Source organism: Blennius ocellaris (genome assembly GCF_963422515.1).
Source record: "Blennius ocellaris genome assembly, chromosome: 17".
NCBI classification, from domain to species: domain Eukaryota; kingdom Metazoa; phylum Chordata; class Actinopteri; order Blenniiformes; family Blenniidae; genus Blennius; species Blennius ocellaris.
Window position 1 is genome coordinate 11,796,228 of NC_137666.1, and position 19,992 is coordinate 11,816,219.

Consider the following 19,992-nt stretch of genomic DNA (forward strand, 5'->3'; position numbering starts at 1 on the left):
TTACTTTCAGTCAACAAATTAATGAAGTCTCCAGGAACATTCGGAATAGATACCAAAACAGTGTTTATATGGTGATAATTCAGACCATTGGTGCCAACTTAGTGAATTTGTTGCCACATTTTGTGAGTTTTTCAAGTGAACTTTTCTGGTGTTATTGTAGACTTTTAGATCTTGTTTACGTGACATTGTTTTCAAGTGAATACAATAAATTTCATTGTTTGTTGCTGTTTATTCAAACGAGACTCTGGTCCAGTCTTGTCTTTTAAAAAAAAGGCTTCCAGAGTCTTCGAAGTCTCCGTGGAAAACGCAAATTTTCCAGAACTCACAAAGATGCATTTCTTACATCTGCAACTCGCTAATTGGGCCCACAATAATATCTGACAAAGAAAGACACTGAGCATGCCTGACAATGAGGTTATATTACAAGAACACCCAGTTTCTTATTCCTGTGTGTGTATAGCACTCATTATTAAATGTACCAGCCTTCAGTTTAGCTTTTCTGAAACATAAACAAAAATACGATACCATTTGGAGGAGATCGTTCTTGTGTACGCAGGGCCCTAGAAACTTGACCCAAAACATTCACAGGCGGTCCCTAACAGCTGCCGTCACACATCCACATCGGTGCTGCAAATGAATTTGTGCGTGCACGAAGATGATGTTAGCTGATTCCGCCATGGCTTGACTACATGGGGGTGACAGATTTGTAATTCTAAGCAAGTTCAAGATGTTTTTAACTCATGTGTATTCAATGAGGGTTTTTTTCTCTCTCTCTCCATTCCAATTGTATGCAAACAAACCAATTATGTGATATGTGAATTGTATTTGCACTGTTGTTCGACTGCAGGTTTTGCCTCAGTTCCTGTTAGGGGAATCTCGAAAAGCCCATTTAGTTATGTTGTCTTTGGTTTTGTGAATTAAATGGTACCTAATGGTGTATAAATTTGAAGTATCAAATACACTTGGGAGCTTCTCGTGGCCTCGAGTCTGCATTATTTCCTGCTGCCACTCCGATCACAAGCTGGTAACACCATCTCTTTCGATATTAGCCAAGTCGACTACTGCCTCAACTGCAAATTTCCCACTTGTTAATTAGCGCTAATCGGTTCCCGCACGCTGCGGTGACAGATTGGGCGGACATTTTTGATCACAAATCTTGTTGTTTACTTATGAGATAAACTCTGATAGGAAAAATCAGAAACAAATAGCTAACTTTTTTTTTTTTTTTTTAACATCTTAAACAGGGAGGTCGAGGCAGGCTGCGAGGGGGAGTTGGTTGGGAGATCAGCCTTCGTCAGAGGCCTATGCCCAGAATAACCTTCCAGGCTGGTGACCCTTATTACATTAGCAAGCGGACCAGAGAGGAGTGGCTGGCCAAGTGGAAGATGGAGGTGAGTACACCAGCTCTGTCCCAGCCACCTCAGACAGCAAAGCGAGCGACAGGGGTCGAAGACAGGGCTCGTAGTGCATTCACAAGTGTATTTGATGGGTCATTTGATATCTCATGACGGTACCATTTATTTCAGTGGATTTCCATGGCAGCTTGCCTCCTACGCTTCCTGGCTTTATTCTGGTCTATTGTGTTAGTGGAGGAGAAATCGCACCCAGGTGTGCTGATCACATCTGTTTTGACGCATCGACGCCATGCATTCTTCGTGGAGAAAAGTGTTGTGATAAATTTAGATTGGCGTTATATGTGGCTGCTTCCGATGTCCTGAAATCCAGGAGAGTCGAGATGAAAGGGGTCGAGTAGTGCAAATCACAAAGAGTGTTGTCTGACTTTTTGCTTCATCTGTTTTGTTTGTTTGCTTGCAAACAGTATAGCTCCGGAAAGGGTTAAGGTTAGGATTTAAATGAAACAAAGGATCCTGAACCTATTCAGCAGGTACCTGAATCCTTGGTGTTTTTGAGTTTGAGTACCTGAAGCTTTCACAAAATGATATGTGAATAAACATTTCTATCCTACTTAGAATTTGTTTAAACACCAGACTCATTTTCAAAATGGCTTTTATCCCTTGAGCCCTTGGCTTATATGGGTATATTTAATAAATACCGCATAACAGGGTAAACTGTTTAGGGAAAGGAATATAGAGAAAAAAAATAGGACCACAGCTAGATGTGGTTTAAAAGAAAATAACAGCAAAAACAGCAACAGATAAGCAATTAGAAGGACTTAAAATGTTGAGAACAGATTATTCCTCAGAAAAATACTGAAAAATAGGACTGAAACTGCGAAATACTCTTAAAAATGTAATCAAATGTTTACCATTATTACACTATACAACCTTATGAGCTGCTATTGTTAACATGTTTTCCAGCTCTAGTGAAATTGTATTTGGTGGAAAGGGACACAAATAACTCTTTTGGTCATTAAGATGGCAGAGGTCTGTCCTAAACTATCAACAGCATGTAGAAATATCTTTAAAAACAAATACCAGAAAGCAATTTAGTAGAACTTTGTGCCATTATGAAATCAAATCACTACAGTGACTAAAGACTTCTGCAACACAACAGTTCAATGACAAACTAGATTCACAAGCATTTGGCATGTTTTAAAACTACCAGCAAACTTGATCACATAGTACAATGTAAGATATTGAAAGTGCAGAAGAACTCACTCAGATTTTAGACCATTGTAAAGGAATGAAATAAATCAAAATCAACAAATATTTTCTCCCAAATAAGACCAACGCAGAGTAAAATGATAGCATTTTCAGTTTTTCACTGACATTTGTAAGATGTAATATTGATGCTTTTATTAGAATTATCTACACTGAAATTTCTGACCTCTACAACAGTGCTACACACCAGGAAAAATCCACTTGTTGGAGTAGTATTTACTTACTATCTGAGGAGAATTCAAGTTTTTAGAAGTCGTCACACCTTCAAACACATCTCTGGACGAGATAGTGTAAAATTTCATTTTTGAAGTCCATTTCTGCTGCATATTGGTGGTGGTTGTCAGGCTTTTGGTTCTTTGACAAGCTAGGCCAAGTTGGGCAACATCAAAAAAATTGACATCCATTTGGCGTAACGGTTGTTTTGTCTCATTCGGTTCATTGTTTCTGGTCACATTCTAGTTTTTAGGTTATGTTTTATGTTTGAGGAAACTCAGATTACACGGGTGCTTTTACTGCAGACAGTTTATGCCAATGTATACATGCTCTGCATTTTTGGGGTACAAATCAATCTAGAAATAATCCAGCATGAATTTAACACATTGCCCATTTAATCATGTTAAATATGAGTTCTGATATTAAAGCAGTGCAGCTTGATGTGTTACATAATTGGCGGTCTTTGTAGTACCAACACAGGGTCGTCCTTTTCCTCTGCTTACCCCACCCCTCTGCTCGCTGCTCTTCCCTGGAAAAGGGATTGGCCATAAAAACATCTCAAAGGAGGAAATATTGCCAAATGAGCAGGACACGCTGCGGTCCCACAAGTGAAATGTTGTAAAATATGAGGCAAGTGGGCTGATCATTTTCTCACTCCTGAGGTGGGTTTCCTTGAAGGAGACCTGTGGATCGACGAGTTTCAAGGGGATTGGGAAATTTATGTTACTTTGCATTAAAACCGATTTGTTTTGGTAATAAATCCATTTTCTGAGTACTTAGGGGTTGAACATCCTTCAGGTTTGCGTCTTATTGCACTCTCTCTCTCTCTCTCTCTCTCTCTCTCTCTCTCTCTCTCTCTCTCTCTCTCTCTCTCTCTCTCTCTCTCTCTCTCACGCTCACGCTCCTGCAGCAGGGATGTTCCGGTGGTTCTCGCACTTTGTTGTGGCTTTCCCTTTTTCTTTTTTTTCTTCTTCTTTTTCCTCTTTCGTGTGCCTTGTGTTACACTGGACTTCTCCCACCCGCTCCCTCTCTGTTTCCCTCCCCCATTCTTCCCCTGACCCCTCCCCCAGCTATGGAAATGAACTCTGTGCTATGGATATGAGGGTGAAGATGAGGTTTGCAGCAAATTTCCAGCCCTGCTTGCAAGACAGCCTCTTGGCTCCTTGCCAACATTTTGCAAGTCCTCTCTAGCCAACCAGAATTCCTGTCGGCAATCACCTGACCCTGAATTCCCAGACAAAGAAATGTTCATGCTTTCTTTTTTTTTTATGCGATCTCTTCTACTCTGAGAGTGGGGGTGAAATAAACTCCAGCCCCACACTGGATTATGAGGGTTGCACGCTGGCGTGTATGGGTATGTGCACTGCATTGTTTGTTTGATAACAAGGGGGGGGGGAGATAGTGTGCATGTCTGATTAGCCTGCTTACAGTGAGGGGAATATGCTGACTTCAGGTATTTCCACGAGAGTTGTGGATCATCTGTTCTGCACAGCTTAAAGGGAACCCGTCTCTTTAAAGGAGGAAGAGAGAGCAGGCTTTCGCCCTGTTTGGAGAAAAAGTTGCTTGCATGAAAAAAAAAAAAAAAACTTTTTCTTTTTCCCGTGGGGTGAATTTGTGCTGAAAGTATTTCCTGTTTCATAGCTGCACCTAGAAATGTCAGAGCAGTGGGTTTTTTTTCTTCTTCTTTTAGATGAGATGCACTTAGGTAAAAAATGTTGCTGCTTTTTTGTGAACCAGCATGGTTTCAACTTACATAACATCTCACTGGGAAAAGGCTGAAGTTGTTGTGTAGGCCTCAAAGCCCCTTCCTTCCTACCTTTGTGTGCTTTGTTCTGTTTAAGTCTGGATTTAGTTTTACTGTAGGAACAGTAATTTGATTACTTTAAAAGACTTTAAAGGGCTTTGGAGTATACTGAGCTGCCTCCTCAGGGAGTTTTTTTTTTATTTTTTTAACAACTTCACTTGTGGATTGATGGGGAACTCTGTTTATGTATTCATGACTGAGTCTGTAATATTCCTAATTATCTCTTAAAGGGATGCAATACAATGAGAACCAGATGGTCTCTTTTGGTGTGACCCCCCAAGGCCACTCATGAAATACACAGCCTTTGTGGGGATCTGTGCTAAAAATCAGGCTAATGAATGCAGCAGCCACATTTCTGTGCCACTTGTTTAATTCTTCATAGTATTTCCACTTTTGCTGTAACCTTTTGTAATCTTGAAAGTCAGATATTGCAGAATTGTTAAGTTAAGGAAGTTTTTTTGTTTTTTTCTGTCTTCATATCTCTTTCTTTCTTTCCCCCCACAAACCTGCTCTGCAGAAATGCACAGGTCTTTGCACTGAAGACGCTTCTCTGTGTAATCCATCAAGCAATTACTCAAACTAGTCCCCGCTGTGTTTCGTCTGCCTGTTGCGCATGAGGGACTGCTGCATGCAAAGGTCAAACTCTTTTGTGTTGTTTCAAAGACTCGGTGTCACGTTGAGTGAGGAAGTAATGTGTAGTGACAGTTTACTTCGTCTCACTTTTAATCAGAAGGTGTTCTCACCCCCCCCCCCCCCCCCCCAAATTGCACATTTCCTTCAACTTGAGCCTTCTCTTTGATACTGAATTTGTTTCCAGTTCTGTGTGATTGGATCCCGCAAGAGTTTATATGGCATATGCAGGTTAGTTTGTCACCACAGCAATGACACTCTCAAAACTCTGACCTTTTGAGACGGAGACATTTTCCTCGTAAAGTTAACAGCCTTATAATCGACAGTTGTTGTCTTATAAATAACTGTGGCTGTGCAGTAAATGTAACCTTTTTGTTCACAAGTACATACCGGACTGGATAGTAAAGTATCATCGACACACCCTAGAGACCAATATCTGTTCTCTTTCTCTCTCTCGCTCTCTCTCTCTTTTTTCGCTTCCAGTGCACTCTGTCACCCCCTGAGCCCTCGGGGTATCATGCTGCACAGCCTCTAAGTCAGATTATCCCTTATTGTGCACCCAACATGTCTCTACCCTCTGCCAGAGGCCTGCAGAGTCTCTGTTTTCACTCCTTTCATGATCACTGTAAGCACAACCTTCAATGGTATTCATCTTAAACTCTTTCAGAAGGCAATATGTGTCGTAGTTTTCAACATACAGTGTTTGCTTTGCTTTGTTGATACGACTACGGTGTCGGCTGTCATTTTTGGTGTTTTGTCGAGCGTGGCTTGACAGCAGATATAAAGTGGTAGCATTTCTGAGCTGTCAGTGATGGGCAGGCGTGTGTAAATGATAAAGACCGCATTGTGTCTCTTCTGCCTCCTTTCCTATTTTCCCCTTTAGACTCGGAGGGGTTGTCTTGCTGGTGGAGCTGCACACACACTGTGAGGCCCCCAAAAGGGGGCATTTACAACTGGGAAGAAGTCCAGAGACAAATATCTGGTTCTTATAGCCACTGTACTTTCTCTCCTCCCCCCACTGGCATTTTCGGTGTCACTCTCTCATTGGCTCTGAGGAGAAGGAACCCTGGAGACAGTCTGACCCTAAACACTGCAAACCCAGCACAGAAACAGTAGCCTGGCTGCTTTATAGCCATTTCTTCTTATGGCTGCGATTTCTAGTCGCCAGAGATAAAGACATTCACTCCGGACTAAATTCATGAATCCTTTCTTGTACTTAGTTCTGGAAAAGCTCATTTCTTTACATCTGTACCGAGTAATGCTCCCCTCACGCACTGATAATGGGAATAGCTTCATCCCCTCAATGCACAGAACAGCTTCACTGACATTTGTTAGTTTTCGTAGTTTTCCTTCTGGGACCACGCTGTGGAACACTGACTCCAGTGTGTTTGTGGTGAAGCCAAGAGGCCTAACACACATGGCCGAGGGGCTTTGAACCATCCATCCAACACTACAGTACAGATATTTATAAACCACAGCAGAGCCTCTTGATTGAAGAGCACATGTTTCTACTCTTGTGCACCAAGACCCCTCCCCACGCCGTCTAGGCACCACCTCCCCTTAAAGGCGCTATTGTTTACGATTCGCAGTGCGAGAGAGGATGGAGGAATTTGCTATACAAGCTATACACTCTCCCTCTCTCTCTCTCTCTCTCTCTCTCTCGCTCTCTCTCTATCTCACACACTCTCAGTCTCACTTCTTTTTGACTTTTTTTCTCCTCATCCCCCTCACACACCCACTGTGGACAAGGACATTTACAGTATATGTGAGACCAGAGAACCTGAGAAACACTTGACAAAAGTAAGCACAGCTGTCCGGTGCTGCTTTCACGTGGAGCCTATAGTATGGCTGACACGTGTTTACACATGGGCCTGCGTTTTCTGTGTATGTGTGTGTGTGTGTGTGTGTATGCAAAAGAAAGACAGAACTGGAATGAGGGAAGTTAGCCTGTGTGTGCATTGTGAGTGGTATTGTGTGCGTGTGCACGCACAAGAGAGAGAGAGAGAGGGAGAGAGAGAGATCAGAATGAGTGCAGCTGTTGGGGATTTACTGAGAGAGGCTTAAAGTCCCGGCTGCATCTCGTCCTCGCTGATCAACCTCGTGGTTCAGTGTCAGGTACCACAAACCCATTGAACTCTGTGCTGCAGCTCGGTACACTATAGAGTTACTGTATACATAGCTATTGATGAATGGGCCTTACAGTGAGAGATAAAGACATGTTTACAAAGGCTTCGGGACTCCCACTCTGCATTAACATGGGGCAGATGAAGTACTCTTTGCAACTAATTCCACTAGTGATACACATTTATTAGGATTAGAGCACAACCAGCATTGCCACGGGTAGGCTTGTGAAACAACTCTCTGACTTTTGAGTTCATAAAGTTGAATATCGTACCTATCCCTTCACTTCTTTTGTATTATTTGAGACACTGGTACCTTTTAGATGTCTATCTGTTTTTTTTTAAGGGCAATCGCATGCATGTTTCTTTTGTAATCCCCATAGTCTTTCTTGCAAAAATAATCTCAATATGACTCCCCAGTAGACAATATCTATAGGAAATTTGCATTGTTTTTCTCGTCTGGTTTAAATAAGATGCAGTTTTGTGAAAAATTGTAGTTTTGACTCTTGCTTGGCTCTTGCAGTTGAGGCATGAAGACGCACAGATACATACTGCTTTGAATCGCTAAATCGAGCTGAGCGCTGCAGGGTCCTATAGTTGTTTTCTCTCTCACTTCAGAGAATAACCTTGTCCCAGTCTGGTTGGGGGCCTGTTTGTGTGAAACTGGCACTTAGGTAGGTTTCTCAGCCTATATTGGTTTCCTACCACAGTCCAAAACCTGCATTTCAAGGCAATGGGTGAGAAAATTTCACATAGTATGAATGTGACTGTATGTGGTGGTTTGTCTCTCTGTCTTTGCCCTGTGATGGGCTGTTTCCTGCCCTGGGTGCACCCGGCCATTGCCTCCCATGAAACCGAATCCAGTGGAGTGAGAGTCGTCTTACTCTCGAGCCTCACTCACTCTTACTCTGTGATTTCACTCTTGGTCTGGTTTCAGGCAGAGAAAAAGGCCAAACTGATGTCAGCGATGAGCACCATGAAGGACCACGAGGAAAGTGAACCAGAGACCCAGAAGGAGGAGGTCTCAATAATCAAACACCCACAGCCTTCAAAGCAGCTGCAGCCGCTGCCGCCGCCGCCGCCGCCTCAGTCACAGCCTCAGTATCAACAGCAATCAAAGCCGTCTCTGCCGCAACAGCAGCCTCAGCAGCATCAGAAGCATCAGCAGCATCAGCAGCCGCCTCAGCAGCAGCAACAGCAGCCCACTGACCCAGCTTCCCCCACAGTGGCCACGACCCCTGAGCCTGTCGCCATCGGAGGAGGAGGAGAGAAGACGTCCCCCAAGTCTGCAGACACTGAGCCAGAGTACGAGGTACAATCATCACATTAATATGTGTCAACAGGGTTTTACGACAGAGAAGACTGTTGCTGTCTAAATATGCTTATTTAACTATTCCAAAAAGGGGGGGGGGGTATTCTCAGACAGTTTTAAAAAGGATTTTTCTCCTGTTCCCAGAGCTCAGCACAGAGCGGATGATTTCTCTTTTTCTGTTTGGCTGCAGGACGGTCGTGGTTTTGGCATCGGCGAGCTGGTTTGGGGGAAGCTGCGAGGCTTCTCGTGGTGGCCAGGCCGCATCGTATCCTGGTGGATGACGGGACGGAGCCGAGCCGCAGAGGGAACCAGATGGGTCATGTGGTTTGGAGATGGAAAATTCTCAGTGGTTAGTCTTGAACGCCAACGTCAATATTGTCCTTTTATTTCCATTTTCAGCGTAAACAGCCTTCCATTAATAGTGACAACCTCCAACTTTACAATCAACTTTTTTTTCTTTAGGTTTTATTTGACACCGCTAGCTGCTCTTTTACAATATAAACATTTAACTTTAATAATCCCTAAACACTTTCTTACCTCAACAACATAATTTTTAACATGTGTAGTAAACCACTTTTTAATTTTATGTGTCTTTTTACAGGTTTGTGTAGAGAAACTCATGCCTTTAAGTTCCTTTAACAATGCCTTTCACCAACCAACTTACAACAAGCAGCCCATGTACAAGAAAGCCATCTACGAAGTGTTACAGGTGAGTAATGGCTAAATGCTTGTTCACTCATCAAGTGATATTTATACTCTGCATTGTTTACTCATTGTGCAACAAATTTTGTACACCCTTTTTATAAAAATGAGTAGCACAATATAAAGAGACAATTGAGACTGCTGGTCAAATATTAGATCTCCTTTTTTCATTGAGAAAATCTCAAAGGCTTTGCAGGTCATGTAAAAGAAATATTCATGCAAATCAGGAACCCTATTTTGCATTGTTTCTTCTGTGTCACGAGAGAGAGTTGTTTAAAAAGCTGGGTTGAAAGCACCGAGAAGTGCCTTAATTTACAAATTGAGGCGCAGAAAACCATTTCTCATCAAGGACTTTTCATGGAGAATTTTGGAACAAAATTGGACAAAAATTACATAAATTGTTGGTGACAGCCTGCAGGCAAAATGCTCTTTTTCAATGTCTTGCAATATTTCACCCAACCACCCTGCACATCAATTAGGGTTTTTTTGTGGCACATTTTAGATGGTTGACGTGCTTTTAATGTGTTTGTAGGTGGCCAGCAGCCGGGCAGGAAAAGCCTTCATGGCCTGCCCTGACAGTGATGAGACAGAAACTTCCAAATCAGTGGAGATGTTGAACAAGCAGATGATCAGCTGGGCTATGACCGGATTCCAGCCCACTGGACCCAAAGGCTTAGAGCCACCAGAAGGTAAGACAAAGTCAGCTTTAAGACCTCGTTACAGCTCATTTATAGCAAATGTATAACCAAATTATGTAACTGAGCATGTGGTTCTTTTTTTTCTTCTTTCTGACATGCTGCACTTTCCCAGAGGAGCGTAACCCATACAAAGAGGTTTACCCTGAGATGTGGGTGGAGCCAGAAGCTGCAGCATATACGCCTCCTCCAGCCAAAAAGCCTCGCAAAAGCACAGCAGAGAAACCCAAGGTCAAGGACATCATTGATGAGAGGACACGAGGTGAGGGGGCTCGTTTGTTAGGTTATATAGGAGTTGTGAACTCTTTATTCACTCCCTTGGGAAGACCTGGGCAAAGTTGCACATCAGTGTAAGTAGTCTGAGAGGTAATGCATGGGACAAAAGGTCTATTAGACAGTCAGATTTAAAATGATGTGAATAGGTATAAAGGCTCAGGTCACAATAGATGCTTTTTATTTTTCCCAAATGGACTTGAATGAATACTGGATTTCTGGGTTATAAAAACGAACGTTCTACTCTACTACATTCATGCACACTACATACATACTACATATTGCATGCATTGAATTGGAATTTATGCATTTATGCAATTATAAGAACAACTAAACATGTAATCCTCATTCCCATCAGTGATTGATAATTCTTTTTTTCTATAGATTCAAAACTGATCATCAGTATGACGCTATTGCTGCATTAATGCAGCTGGGAACTGAGTTTGTTACCGGTTGGTAAGGTCCTATTTCCTGGTTTGCGATGCAGTTTCATTACAGCTACCAAGAAATGGATGAAATTATGATTACTATTTATTTTTACAAAGTGCACATTTATTTCACACTCACTGGCCATTGGTTTTACAGTTTTCTGCTGTTAACACATCTAGAAGTCATCATGCTTGTGCTTATAGTTGTACTCAAGATTACGAACATAGACAAGATGAGAATGACTTCTGGCATATTGAGAAGCTGCAGACCTGCTTCTGGGAATTCTCTAAAAACCTCCCTTTCCCAGTGAGGAAACTCCCAGTTTTACTGCTTTCAGACATATTTTTCCACTAGGAAGTCAGACCTTTTCCACTTTTCAGTCACTCATGAACGAATGAAGTACACATGCTTTAAAAAGTCAGAGTAGTTTGCTGTATTTTCCGCTTTCAGACTTATGATAAACGCTTATTACATAGTGAATTTTGGATGATTCCACAAGCAGCTTCCCAGACAACCGTTTCAGGAAGCTGTCAAGCTGAAGAAGGAGGCCATATGAGCCTCGTTGCCTCAGGGGTGACTCCAGACTCGGCAGACGGGTATTGGCGGGCTAAAAGAACTGTTGTCCGCAGCATGGGAGGAGTTCGGTGAGGCCATGTCATGGTTGACAGGCTTCTACAGTGTCACATGGACCCTGGGTACAGAACCATCCGACTGGGCAGGCTGGTGTGGTAGTGCCCATTTTCAAAAAGGGGGCCCGGAGAGTGTGTTCCAATTATCAAGGCATCACACTTCTCAGCCTCCCTGGGAAAGTGTATGCGGAAGTACTGGAAAGGAGACTCCGACCGATAGTCGAACCTCACATACAGGAGGAACAATGTGGATTCTGTCCTGGCCATGGAACAATGGACCAGCTCTTCACCCACTCAGATTATTGAGGGGGCATGGCAGTTTGCCAATCCAACACATGTGTTTTGTGGACTTGGAGAAGGCATACGACCGTGTCCCCCGAGATATCTTGTGCTGCGTGATTGCGGAGTACCGGAACCGCGGCTGAGGGCAATAATAAATGTGGTCCATTTATTTTTAGACTTTGATATTTGGTATGATTGGGTGTTTCTATTAAAAAAATAAAACAAACTATAAGAACAGATAGGTTTTCTCTACTTTGCTGACCTACATCTCTCTTCCTTCAGAGCGACTTGTTCATGAAGTGAGACAAAAGTGCCGCAGTTTAGAGGGTAAGTGATGCATCCTGTGTGGCTTTAGCTCGCAGCAGCGCCGAGGGGCCTCTCAGGAGGTGCCTGACACTTACTCCATGTTGTTAACAAGTGCATCTGCATTCATGCAATCATGAAAGAGTGAAGAGGAAGAAATAACATTTCCTTGACTTTGACTCTCTTGTGCGTTCTCTGAAAATGTACCCGTGAAGCTAATTATATCACAGCGATGAATGATTTCATTGACGTGTGTATTGCATATCTCTGACCTCAGCCTGTTAGATACTGACATATCTCTCCGGTTCCTGCAGACATCTGTATCTCCTGTGGAAGTCTGAATGTTAGCATTGAGCACCCTCTCTTTGCTGGAGGAATGTGCCAGAGTTGCAAGGTGAGCTGCAAGGAAGAGCAACACTCGAAACACCTGAAATGCAGGTTCCTAATGCGACTTTTCACCTTTTTTTTTTGCAGAACTGCTTCCTAGAATGTGCGTATCAATATGACGATGATGGCTACCAGTCGTACTGCACTATCTGCTGCGGGGGACGGGAGGTGCTCATGTGTGGAAACAACAACTGTTGTCGGTGAGGTTTTCATTGTGCAAATGGAGATCGGTTCATATTACGTTTGTGGATATACTGTGTACACGCAATGCTTGCATACGAGGATGTTTCATTTCTATTATAAATGCAAAACTCGTGTGTTATTTTTAAATGTAGGATAAATAGATAGCATTTTAGCATGTTTTACATTTATCATCTAATTGAATTTAATATAATGCAATTTTAATTCATTGTGTGTTTATAAGGGAAATAGAACATTTGAAACCATAGTGAAAATAATGGCCCAAATAGCAGATTGCCACTTGAATATTTACTTGAAATATCAATGGATAAAGATAAAAATAAATATTTGTCGCAATGCTTCTCAACGGAAGCCTAATTTCTGTCATGATGATCTTAAGGATGCTTTCAGTCAAGAAAGCTTTTTTTTTAATGTTTTATTTGATATCTTTTCCAACATGTCATTAATTGCAATTTCTTTTAAATTTGAATTTTTTTTTAACATACAAAAACATCCTGGATCACGACTTTGTCGTGGGTTATAGTAAGAACCCAAACTGTGTGAAAATGGGTTGAAAATGATTACTTTAATTCTGTAGCAATGTCCTTCTGCAATTCAAGTGAATACATGAGTGGCGAAGCAGGTCCTCATCCAAGATGGCAGCCACTCTGACGGGTCAGCTCCAATCGGCAGTGACAATCTACTTATGCATGACTACAGAGACTACTCTTCGTTTCCTCACACAATTTTACTGATTTGTTATTGGAGCTCTATTCTAGTTTACGCTTGTCTGTTGACTGCAATTTGTGGCAACACTGTCCACATTGTACATACAGTACAATGGAGACTTTGTCATGGGTCACAAGTCTCATAGCTGAGATGTCAGCCACTATCTTGGAGGTCCAGAGGAGCAGGAGCTGATAACATATACATTTAGTGTGTCAGATAAATAAGCCGCAGCTAAACACAAAGAATAAGCCTAATCTGTGAAAGATTAAAGTTGAGAAAAAGCACCGTTGAGCCTTGTTACCTACATTCTGGAGCGCCGAGCCAACAAGGCGTCACTGTGTGTTCAGATGATGGCATTTGACATTACGTGTGACATTTTGCTGATAACTTGCTGCCTCTGAAAACTCCCAAACCTCATTCAAAACTGTTTAAGCTTGTCGCCACAGATGCAAAACAAAGGCCGCTGCTGCTGTGCGCCCCGATTCTGACCTCTGATTGATTTAAAAATGGATTAAAGCAGAAGAGAAATGTCAGTTGGCTGCTGCAGATGTGAGGTGGAAAATATAACTAAATTCTGCTGCTGTCAACAAACTCTCACTGACTTTATTTCATCTCCCAAAAGCACATGTCTTGAGATGTAGCTGAGAAGTCGACAAACCAGACATGACACAGAGCGATCTGGGAGATCCTGGATGATTCTGATTATGACTCTGTAAAGATTAATATTTCTTTTCCTTTGCTCTGTGTTCAGGTGCTTCTGTGTCGAGTGTGTCGACCTCCTCGTAGGTCAGGGAGCCGCACATGCTGCCATCAAGGAGGACCCGTGGAACTGCTTCATGTGCGGTCAGAAGAACGCGTTCGGCTTATTGGACCGCCGCTCCGACTGGCCCAGCCGTCTCCAGCACTTCTTTGCAAATAACCACGACCAAGATTTTGTGAGCAGCATTCACACGTCTTACCTATAAATTCTAATAACTGGTTTACTTTGTTTTTTTTCCCCGCATCTCACTTTGTTCTCCCCTTGTTATTTTTTGGGTTTTTTTCAGGAATCACCAAAGCTTTATCCCCCAGTCATAGCGGAGAAGAGGAAGCCAATTCGTGTCCTGTCATTATTTGATGGCATCGCAACAGGTTAGACAGGATCACCAAATCTTCAATGTTCAAATCTATGATTCTTTAAAAAAAAATGTGTCTACCTTTGTAATTAATTAGTTTTACACATTTCTGTAGGCAAGGCAAGTTCATTTGTTGAGCATATTTCAGGAAGGAAGCAAATTAAAATGGTTTAAATGAACAAACGTGAACATGGTGACGGAATGTAATGAATACATACATGAAGGTTGGAGCAACTAAAGAGCTCTGAGTCGTCCTGAAAGTTTCTGGGATCTTGTCGCAAATGTTTGATGCATGAAAACTAAATGCAGCGTTTGCATGTGTATTTTTATGAGTCAAGTCAACTGAAGTCAAACTCATGAAAATAAGTGATTCAAAATCCTGCTGTGATCCTATTTTAATTCACACTATATTTCTGCAGCTGTCATTGTGATGGTATTGTCTCATAGCTACTAACTCAGTAGTGAGTAGTAAAATTCAGCGCAGAGTCCTGGATTTAACCTCAGGCTGAAGATAAGCACTTAAGTTTTCAATGATGGACTTGATTTTGATTTATGGGACATTTTTAGCAAATTTACATGTCTAAAAATCCCCTGGTTAAAACTGGTTGAATAAAGATTAAATAAAAATAAATTGAGCATTTATGTTAACCTTGGTTGTTTATAAATGTGCTATATTAAAAAAGTACTTGACTAGACTTAAGAAAATTCATAGGTATCTCAAGTTTTAGAGTAGCAGGCCCAGGATGGATCCTCTGGGAACTCTACATGCATTTGTATTCAATATTACTTCCTAATAATTATTTATACAATCTCTTGGATAGGAATTTCAACCTATAGTACAGTGCCATAGATGTCCACAAATATATTAACATAATTAGTTTTGAAAGTTGTATTCTATTTGTATAACCTGGTTTTATGTCATGTTAAGCAATGGAAATTTAAAAAAAGCACTGTATTTATCAGATGAAGGCTTGTAAGAATTGTCATGATTGCTGTTGTGGCATATCCATGAATCATGTTAGTATTGATGAGAAGGGCAAGTTGTGGAGTTTTTCTAAGTCATGGAGTATCGTGGAGCTTAGCTGGTAGCCGTTCTGTGCAATAAGTTGGGTTGCATCAAACATTAAATGGGTTTGTATTGAGTTTAAAAAAAAAAAAAATATATATATTATTTTTTTCTTCCTACACAGGGCTACTGGTGCTGAAAGAACTTGGCATCCAAGTGGATCGTTACATAGCTTCTGAAGTGTGTGAAGACTCCATAACTGTGGGCATCGTCCGGCATCAGGGTCGCATCATGTACGTCGGTGACGTGAGGAACGTTACCCGCAAACATGTGAGTTTATCAAGTGTTTCAGGGTGCATGGAGGATTTCGGCTGCAGTGGGCTTCAAGACTCATACGGCTGGCCTCATACAACAATTAAAGCCTAAATTTCTTCTTGAAACTCATTTAAGAGTGTTAATTGTGAAGCCAGAGAGACCTGAGCTTAGCTACAGGCAACCTGGATTATCAGGCCTGGTCTGAAATATACGTCACACAGAGAAAACGTACCGGCAGCAGCAGGATTGTATCGTTTGATTCTCTTCGTAAAACTTAAAAAAAAACAAAAAACAAAAAAAAACTGAAAGAATTGCATACAAACACTTTGACACATAAAAAAAAAAGAGTCTTAAAGTGTTTTATCACAGTTTTTCTCAAAACTCTGACTTTTCAAACAAAGTGCACCGTAAAGACGCTTCAAAGCATTTTTGAGACTCTTGGACTGTTATTATCTTCCCAGTGGCGTCCATGCATTTCACAATTCATAATCTCCTGTCTCTGTCTTTATCTCTGTGTTTCTTATCTGCATACAGATACAGGAGTGGGGTCCTTTTGATCTAATTATTGGTGGAAGTCCATGCAACGACCTCTCTATCGTTAATCCTGCCAGGAAGGGTCTTTATGGTAGGTCTCAACAAGGTGACTTTGGCTTTAACTGGATCTTGTCATTTATTCTATCACAGCTGCATGACTCAAAATAGACAATTATTAAAACAAGTTTTCACTGTTTTGATGCCTTTTTCTGTTTGTTAAATGTCTCTTTCTGCCCGACAGAGGGCACCGGTCGCCTGTTCTTTGAGTTTTACAGGCTGCTTCACGAGGCTCGGCCAAAGAATGGGGAGGACAGACCTTTCTTCTGGCTCTTTGAAAATGTGGTGGCCATGGGCGTCAGTGATAAGAGGGACATATCTCGCTTCTTAGAGGTCAGCCTCTTCACTCTTCCCTGTACTCACTTCAATTTGCGGCAGAAGGAGCTTGATGTCATTTTCCAGGTTTTAATTTGTCTCCAGCAGCAGATTACGTTTCATGCAGACTATGCAACCTAATGGGATTTTCTAGTCGGATGACTGCATTATGAATGCCCCCTTGTGGTGGTGGTTTATTCTCTTTTGACAACGATCACTTGACTCAATGTTCTTCTTCACCTCTGCTCTCAGTGCAACCCGGTGATGATCGATGCGAAGGAGGTATCTGCGGCCCACCGTGCCCGTTATTTCTGGGGTAACCTTCCTGGCATGAACAGGTTGGTGTGTGAATGGTGAGGGAAGCAGCAGTCTTCAACATATCAAAATAACAAACCTCTCGAAGAAGAGACCATCTTTACATGATGCTAATATAGAACAGGTAAAAGACTTTGGAAGTTAGAAATTAATCAAACAAAGCTATGAATTTGCATCTATATGTGGAATTGGCTTTCATTTTAATGAAATAACATTGTTGACCTGTGTTTGAATACAATGAAACTACTCGTATGAACAGCAACAATCACAATTGGACATGATTTAATCATGATAATACGCATGGAGGCTTTAAGCACAGTGTGATGTGGAGGAAAATAGAGTTTGCTGACAAAAACTCCCCTGTAAAATTGATTAAAGACACATTATGGTCACATTATCACTCAGTCTGTCTTTCCGAGCTCATATTTAATCTTGAGCTGTAAAAGTTCCCATCACATAGTGAAACAACAGAAGACCACGTACACGTTGTGGACGCTCTCATAGCTTTTCTAGTTTAGGAATTCACGCGCTCAAAAAAACTTGATATCCCAAAATATGCTCCCATTTTCTGACGAGAGTCTTTCATAAAACAGTGGAAGATATATTTCCTGAGTTGGCAAAGCCATTTGACTTTTAAGTGAATCTTAGCATCCAATATAGTCACCCGGTGAATCCGTGACATCTACGTGCATTCGGGAAATAACGTCAAGTTGAAGTCATGTCCTTTATTGCAAGTTTCAAGAAAAAATCTTTTGCATTTTGAAAGTAGCAGAAAACCAAGAGACAGCTTGACGTTATACTCGTATTAAGATTATTTTTCTCAACCACAATCAGACAGGTTTAGTTGCTTTTTGTTCGGCTTGCAGTAAATCTGAATATATCTTTTGACTCCTTTCAGGCCTTTGACTGCCACCTGCGCTGATAGGCTGGACCTCCAAGATTGTTTAGAGCATGGCAGAACTGCTAAGGTATGTATATGATGCCGCTCATTCATCTTCTTTACCAATTCGGTCCAAGGCAGAGTGATGAGGTGCAGAAGCTGATTTCAGCTGAGTGTGGATGAAAATCCAGTGTAATGTCATTTAGAATCACCCAATAACCTCAAACACATGTCTTAGCGCTGGCTGGAGAAAATCCACGCAAGCACAGGAAGAACATGACAACTTCATAAAGATGTATCCAAACCTGTTAGTTTAGGTACTGAATAATATCCAAGACAATGTTAAATGTATAATATGATGATTGTTAAGACATGGGTTCCTTTATTGAGCTCTTTTCATTCAAACCAGCTAACTCCCACTATCCAGCTCTCTTCTCTAACACCTGGGCCGCCACACTGTCAAATATATCAAATATTCTATCTGTTGATTAAATTCAGTCCAGAAATGTGCACACTAGTGACTCCCTGTGGCACGAAGATGCAACAGTGTGAAATTCCAGTGTGGGATCATCTTGTGCTACTTTGTAAAATTCAGGGTGAACAAACGTCCTCTTCTGCTTTGACAATTTAAAAAGAAAAAGTCCAGTTTGCATTGTCTTATAATAAGCATGGATGTAAATTCACTGGTGCATTGTAGGAGATCATATAATATCAGAGAAATGGGCGTCACAGCCAATTATTTAGAGGAAATGAAGAAAATCTTCCTAATTCACACATCAAAGTATCTTTGTAAAGCTGTTTTATTGATTACATTATTACATAAAAACACAATAAGCTTTGTCAAGCTGGGTTATCTAAAACTGAGTATTCAAAACATGACTTTTTTATATCAGTCCAATAAGACTTGAAAAGAGAGATTTCATTTTATTGTATTTTGATGTTTTGTCACTGTTTCACTCCAGAGATTTTAAAGTAAGTTTTCTCCAGTTGAATATTGAAGAGAATTATTTTAGGCATTATTAGTTACTTATTCTGTTGTAGACCTTAATGTTCTAATACAACGTAGGTTTAATTTCAATATCTTGGATATATAAGACATCTTTGAGTAAACGTGCCGTATCTTGATGCTGCTCATCCTCATCGAGTTAATATTACATTTTGAGCTTGTTTCTTTGATTCCCTGGCAGTTCGACAAGGTCAGGACCATCACCACCAGGTCCAACTCCATCAAGCAGGGCAAGGACCAACACTTCCCCGTCTTCATGAACGAGAAGGAGGACATTCTCTGGTGCAGTGAGATGGAGAGGTACGTCCGCATGACGATTTTCATCCAGCGGATGTACTTGCGGCTCTGCTCCACAACCGAATTTCAAGTTTACCTTGTCTTTGTGTCCCCTTGTGTGTGTGTGTGTGTGCCCCCCCCCCTTGCTTGTGTTTGGACGCTCGCTCTGGTCAGGATCTTCGGCTTCCCCGTGCACTACACAGACGTGTCCAACATGAGCCGCCTGGCGAGGCAGAGGCTGCTGGGCCGATCATGGAGCGTCCCGGTGATCCGCCACCTCTTTGCGCCACTTAAAGATTACTTTGCGTGTGTTTGAGCAGCAGTGGGGGTGGGGGTGTGGGTGGGGGTGGGGGTGGGTGGGGTGGGGGTGACAGGTGGGGTGTATGTTGCTCAGACGCGTTTAGGAACTACAACTGTTTGTTGTGACTAGAAATAAGAGCCTTGATCCTCAATTTATACCCCGGTATAATTTGTGAGCGAAACATTGACGTAGATTTCACATTATTTCTTGTATTTTTTGATTGTAATTCTTATTCTATTTAATTTTGATATGTCATTTTACCTTTTAGCAGTGTTATCGAGTATTGTTGATTTGTTTGTGCAAGCTATACTTGAGACTATGCTTTCTTCTCAAGACACTGAGACAGAAAAGTGCTGAACATGCATCGTGAAAAAAAAGAAAAGAAAAGGTGGCTGGGAAAAATCTGAAAGGCGAGGAATGGTCTTTTTTTTCTGTTTTTTTTTTTTTTTTTTTAAGATATGTGAAACGTTTCTGCTGTGTGAGCGTACTGCGAGAGTCCCACCTGCAGTACAATCATACTTCCAGCTACTGAGCCTCGCAGAGATGTGAAGAGCAAAGGCGAG

General features: G+C 41.6%; 1 protein-coding gene across 3 annotated transcripts in view; it reads left to right on the forward strand.

Annotated features, from left to right (window-relative positions):
* The window catches only part of dnmt3ab (DNA (cytosine-5-)-methyltransferase 3 alpha b), a gene marked incomplete at its 3' end in the record, with an annotated part of 35,409 nt that extends 15,965 nt beyond the window's left edge, over positions 1-19,444 (forward strand). Inside the window, exons 5-22 of one of the 3 annotated variants that reach the window (XM_080513167.1) lie at positions 1,245-1,391; positions 8,326-8,700; positions 8,891-9,049; positions 9,302-9,409; positions 9,935-10,091; positions 10,213-10,359; positions 11,993-12,037; positions 12,328-12,407; positions 12,488-12,600; positions 14,061-14,244; positions 14,356-14,440; positions 15,615-15,760; positions 16,280-16,385; positions 16,521-16,669; positions 16,904-16,989; positions 17,865-17,934; positions 19,034-19,152; positions 19,303-19,444. In XM_080513167.1, coding sequence (XP_080369293.1) covers positions 1,245-1,391; positions 8,326-8,700; positions 8,891-9,049; positions 9,302-9,409; positions 9,935-10,091; positions 10,213-10,359; positions 11,993-12,037; positions 12,328-12,407; positions 12,488-12,600; positions 14,061-14,244; positions 14,356-14,440; positions 15,615-15,760; positions 16,280-16,385; positions 16,521-16,669; positions 16,904-16,989; positions 17,865-17,934; positions 19,034-19,152; positions 19,303-19,444 — 2,418 coding nt within the window. Of the gene's footprint in view, positions 1-1,244; positions 1,392-8,325; positions 8,701-8,890; positions 9,050-9,301; positions 9,410-9,934; positions 10,092-10,212; positions 10,360-11,992; positions 12,038-12,327; positions 12,408-12,487; positions 12,601-14,060; positions 14,245-14,355; positions 14,441-15,614; positions 15,761-16,279; positions 16,386-16,520; positions 16,670-16,903; positions 17,005-17,864; positions 17,935-19,033; positions 19,153-19,302 lie in introns of all 3 variants that reach the window. The other 2 variants (XM_080513166.1, XM_080513168.1) reach the window with 2 other exon arrangements.
* Positions 19,445-19,992: the final 548 nt, after the last annotated feature.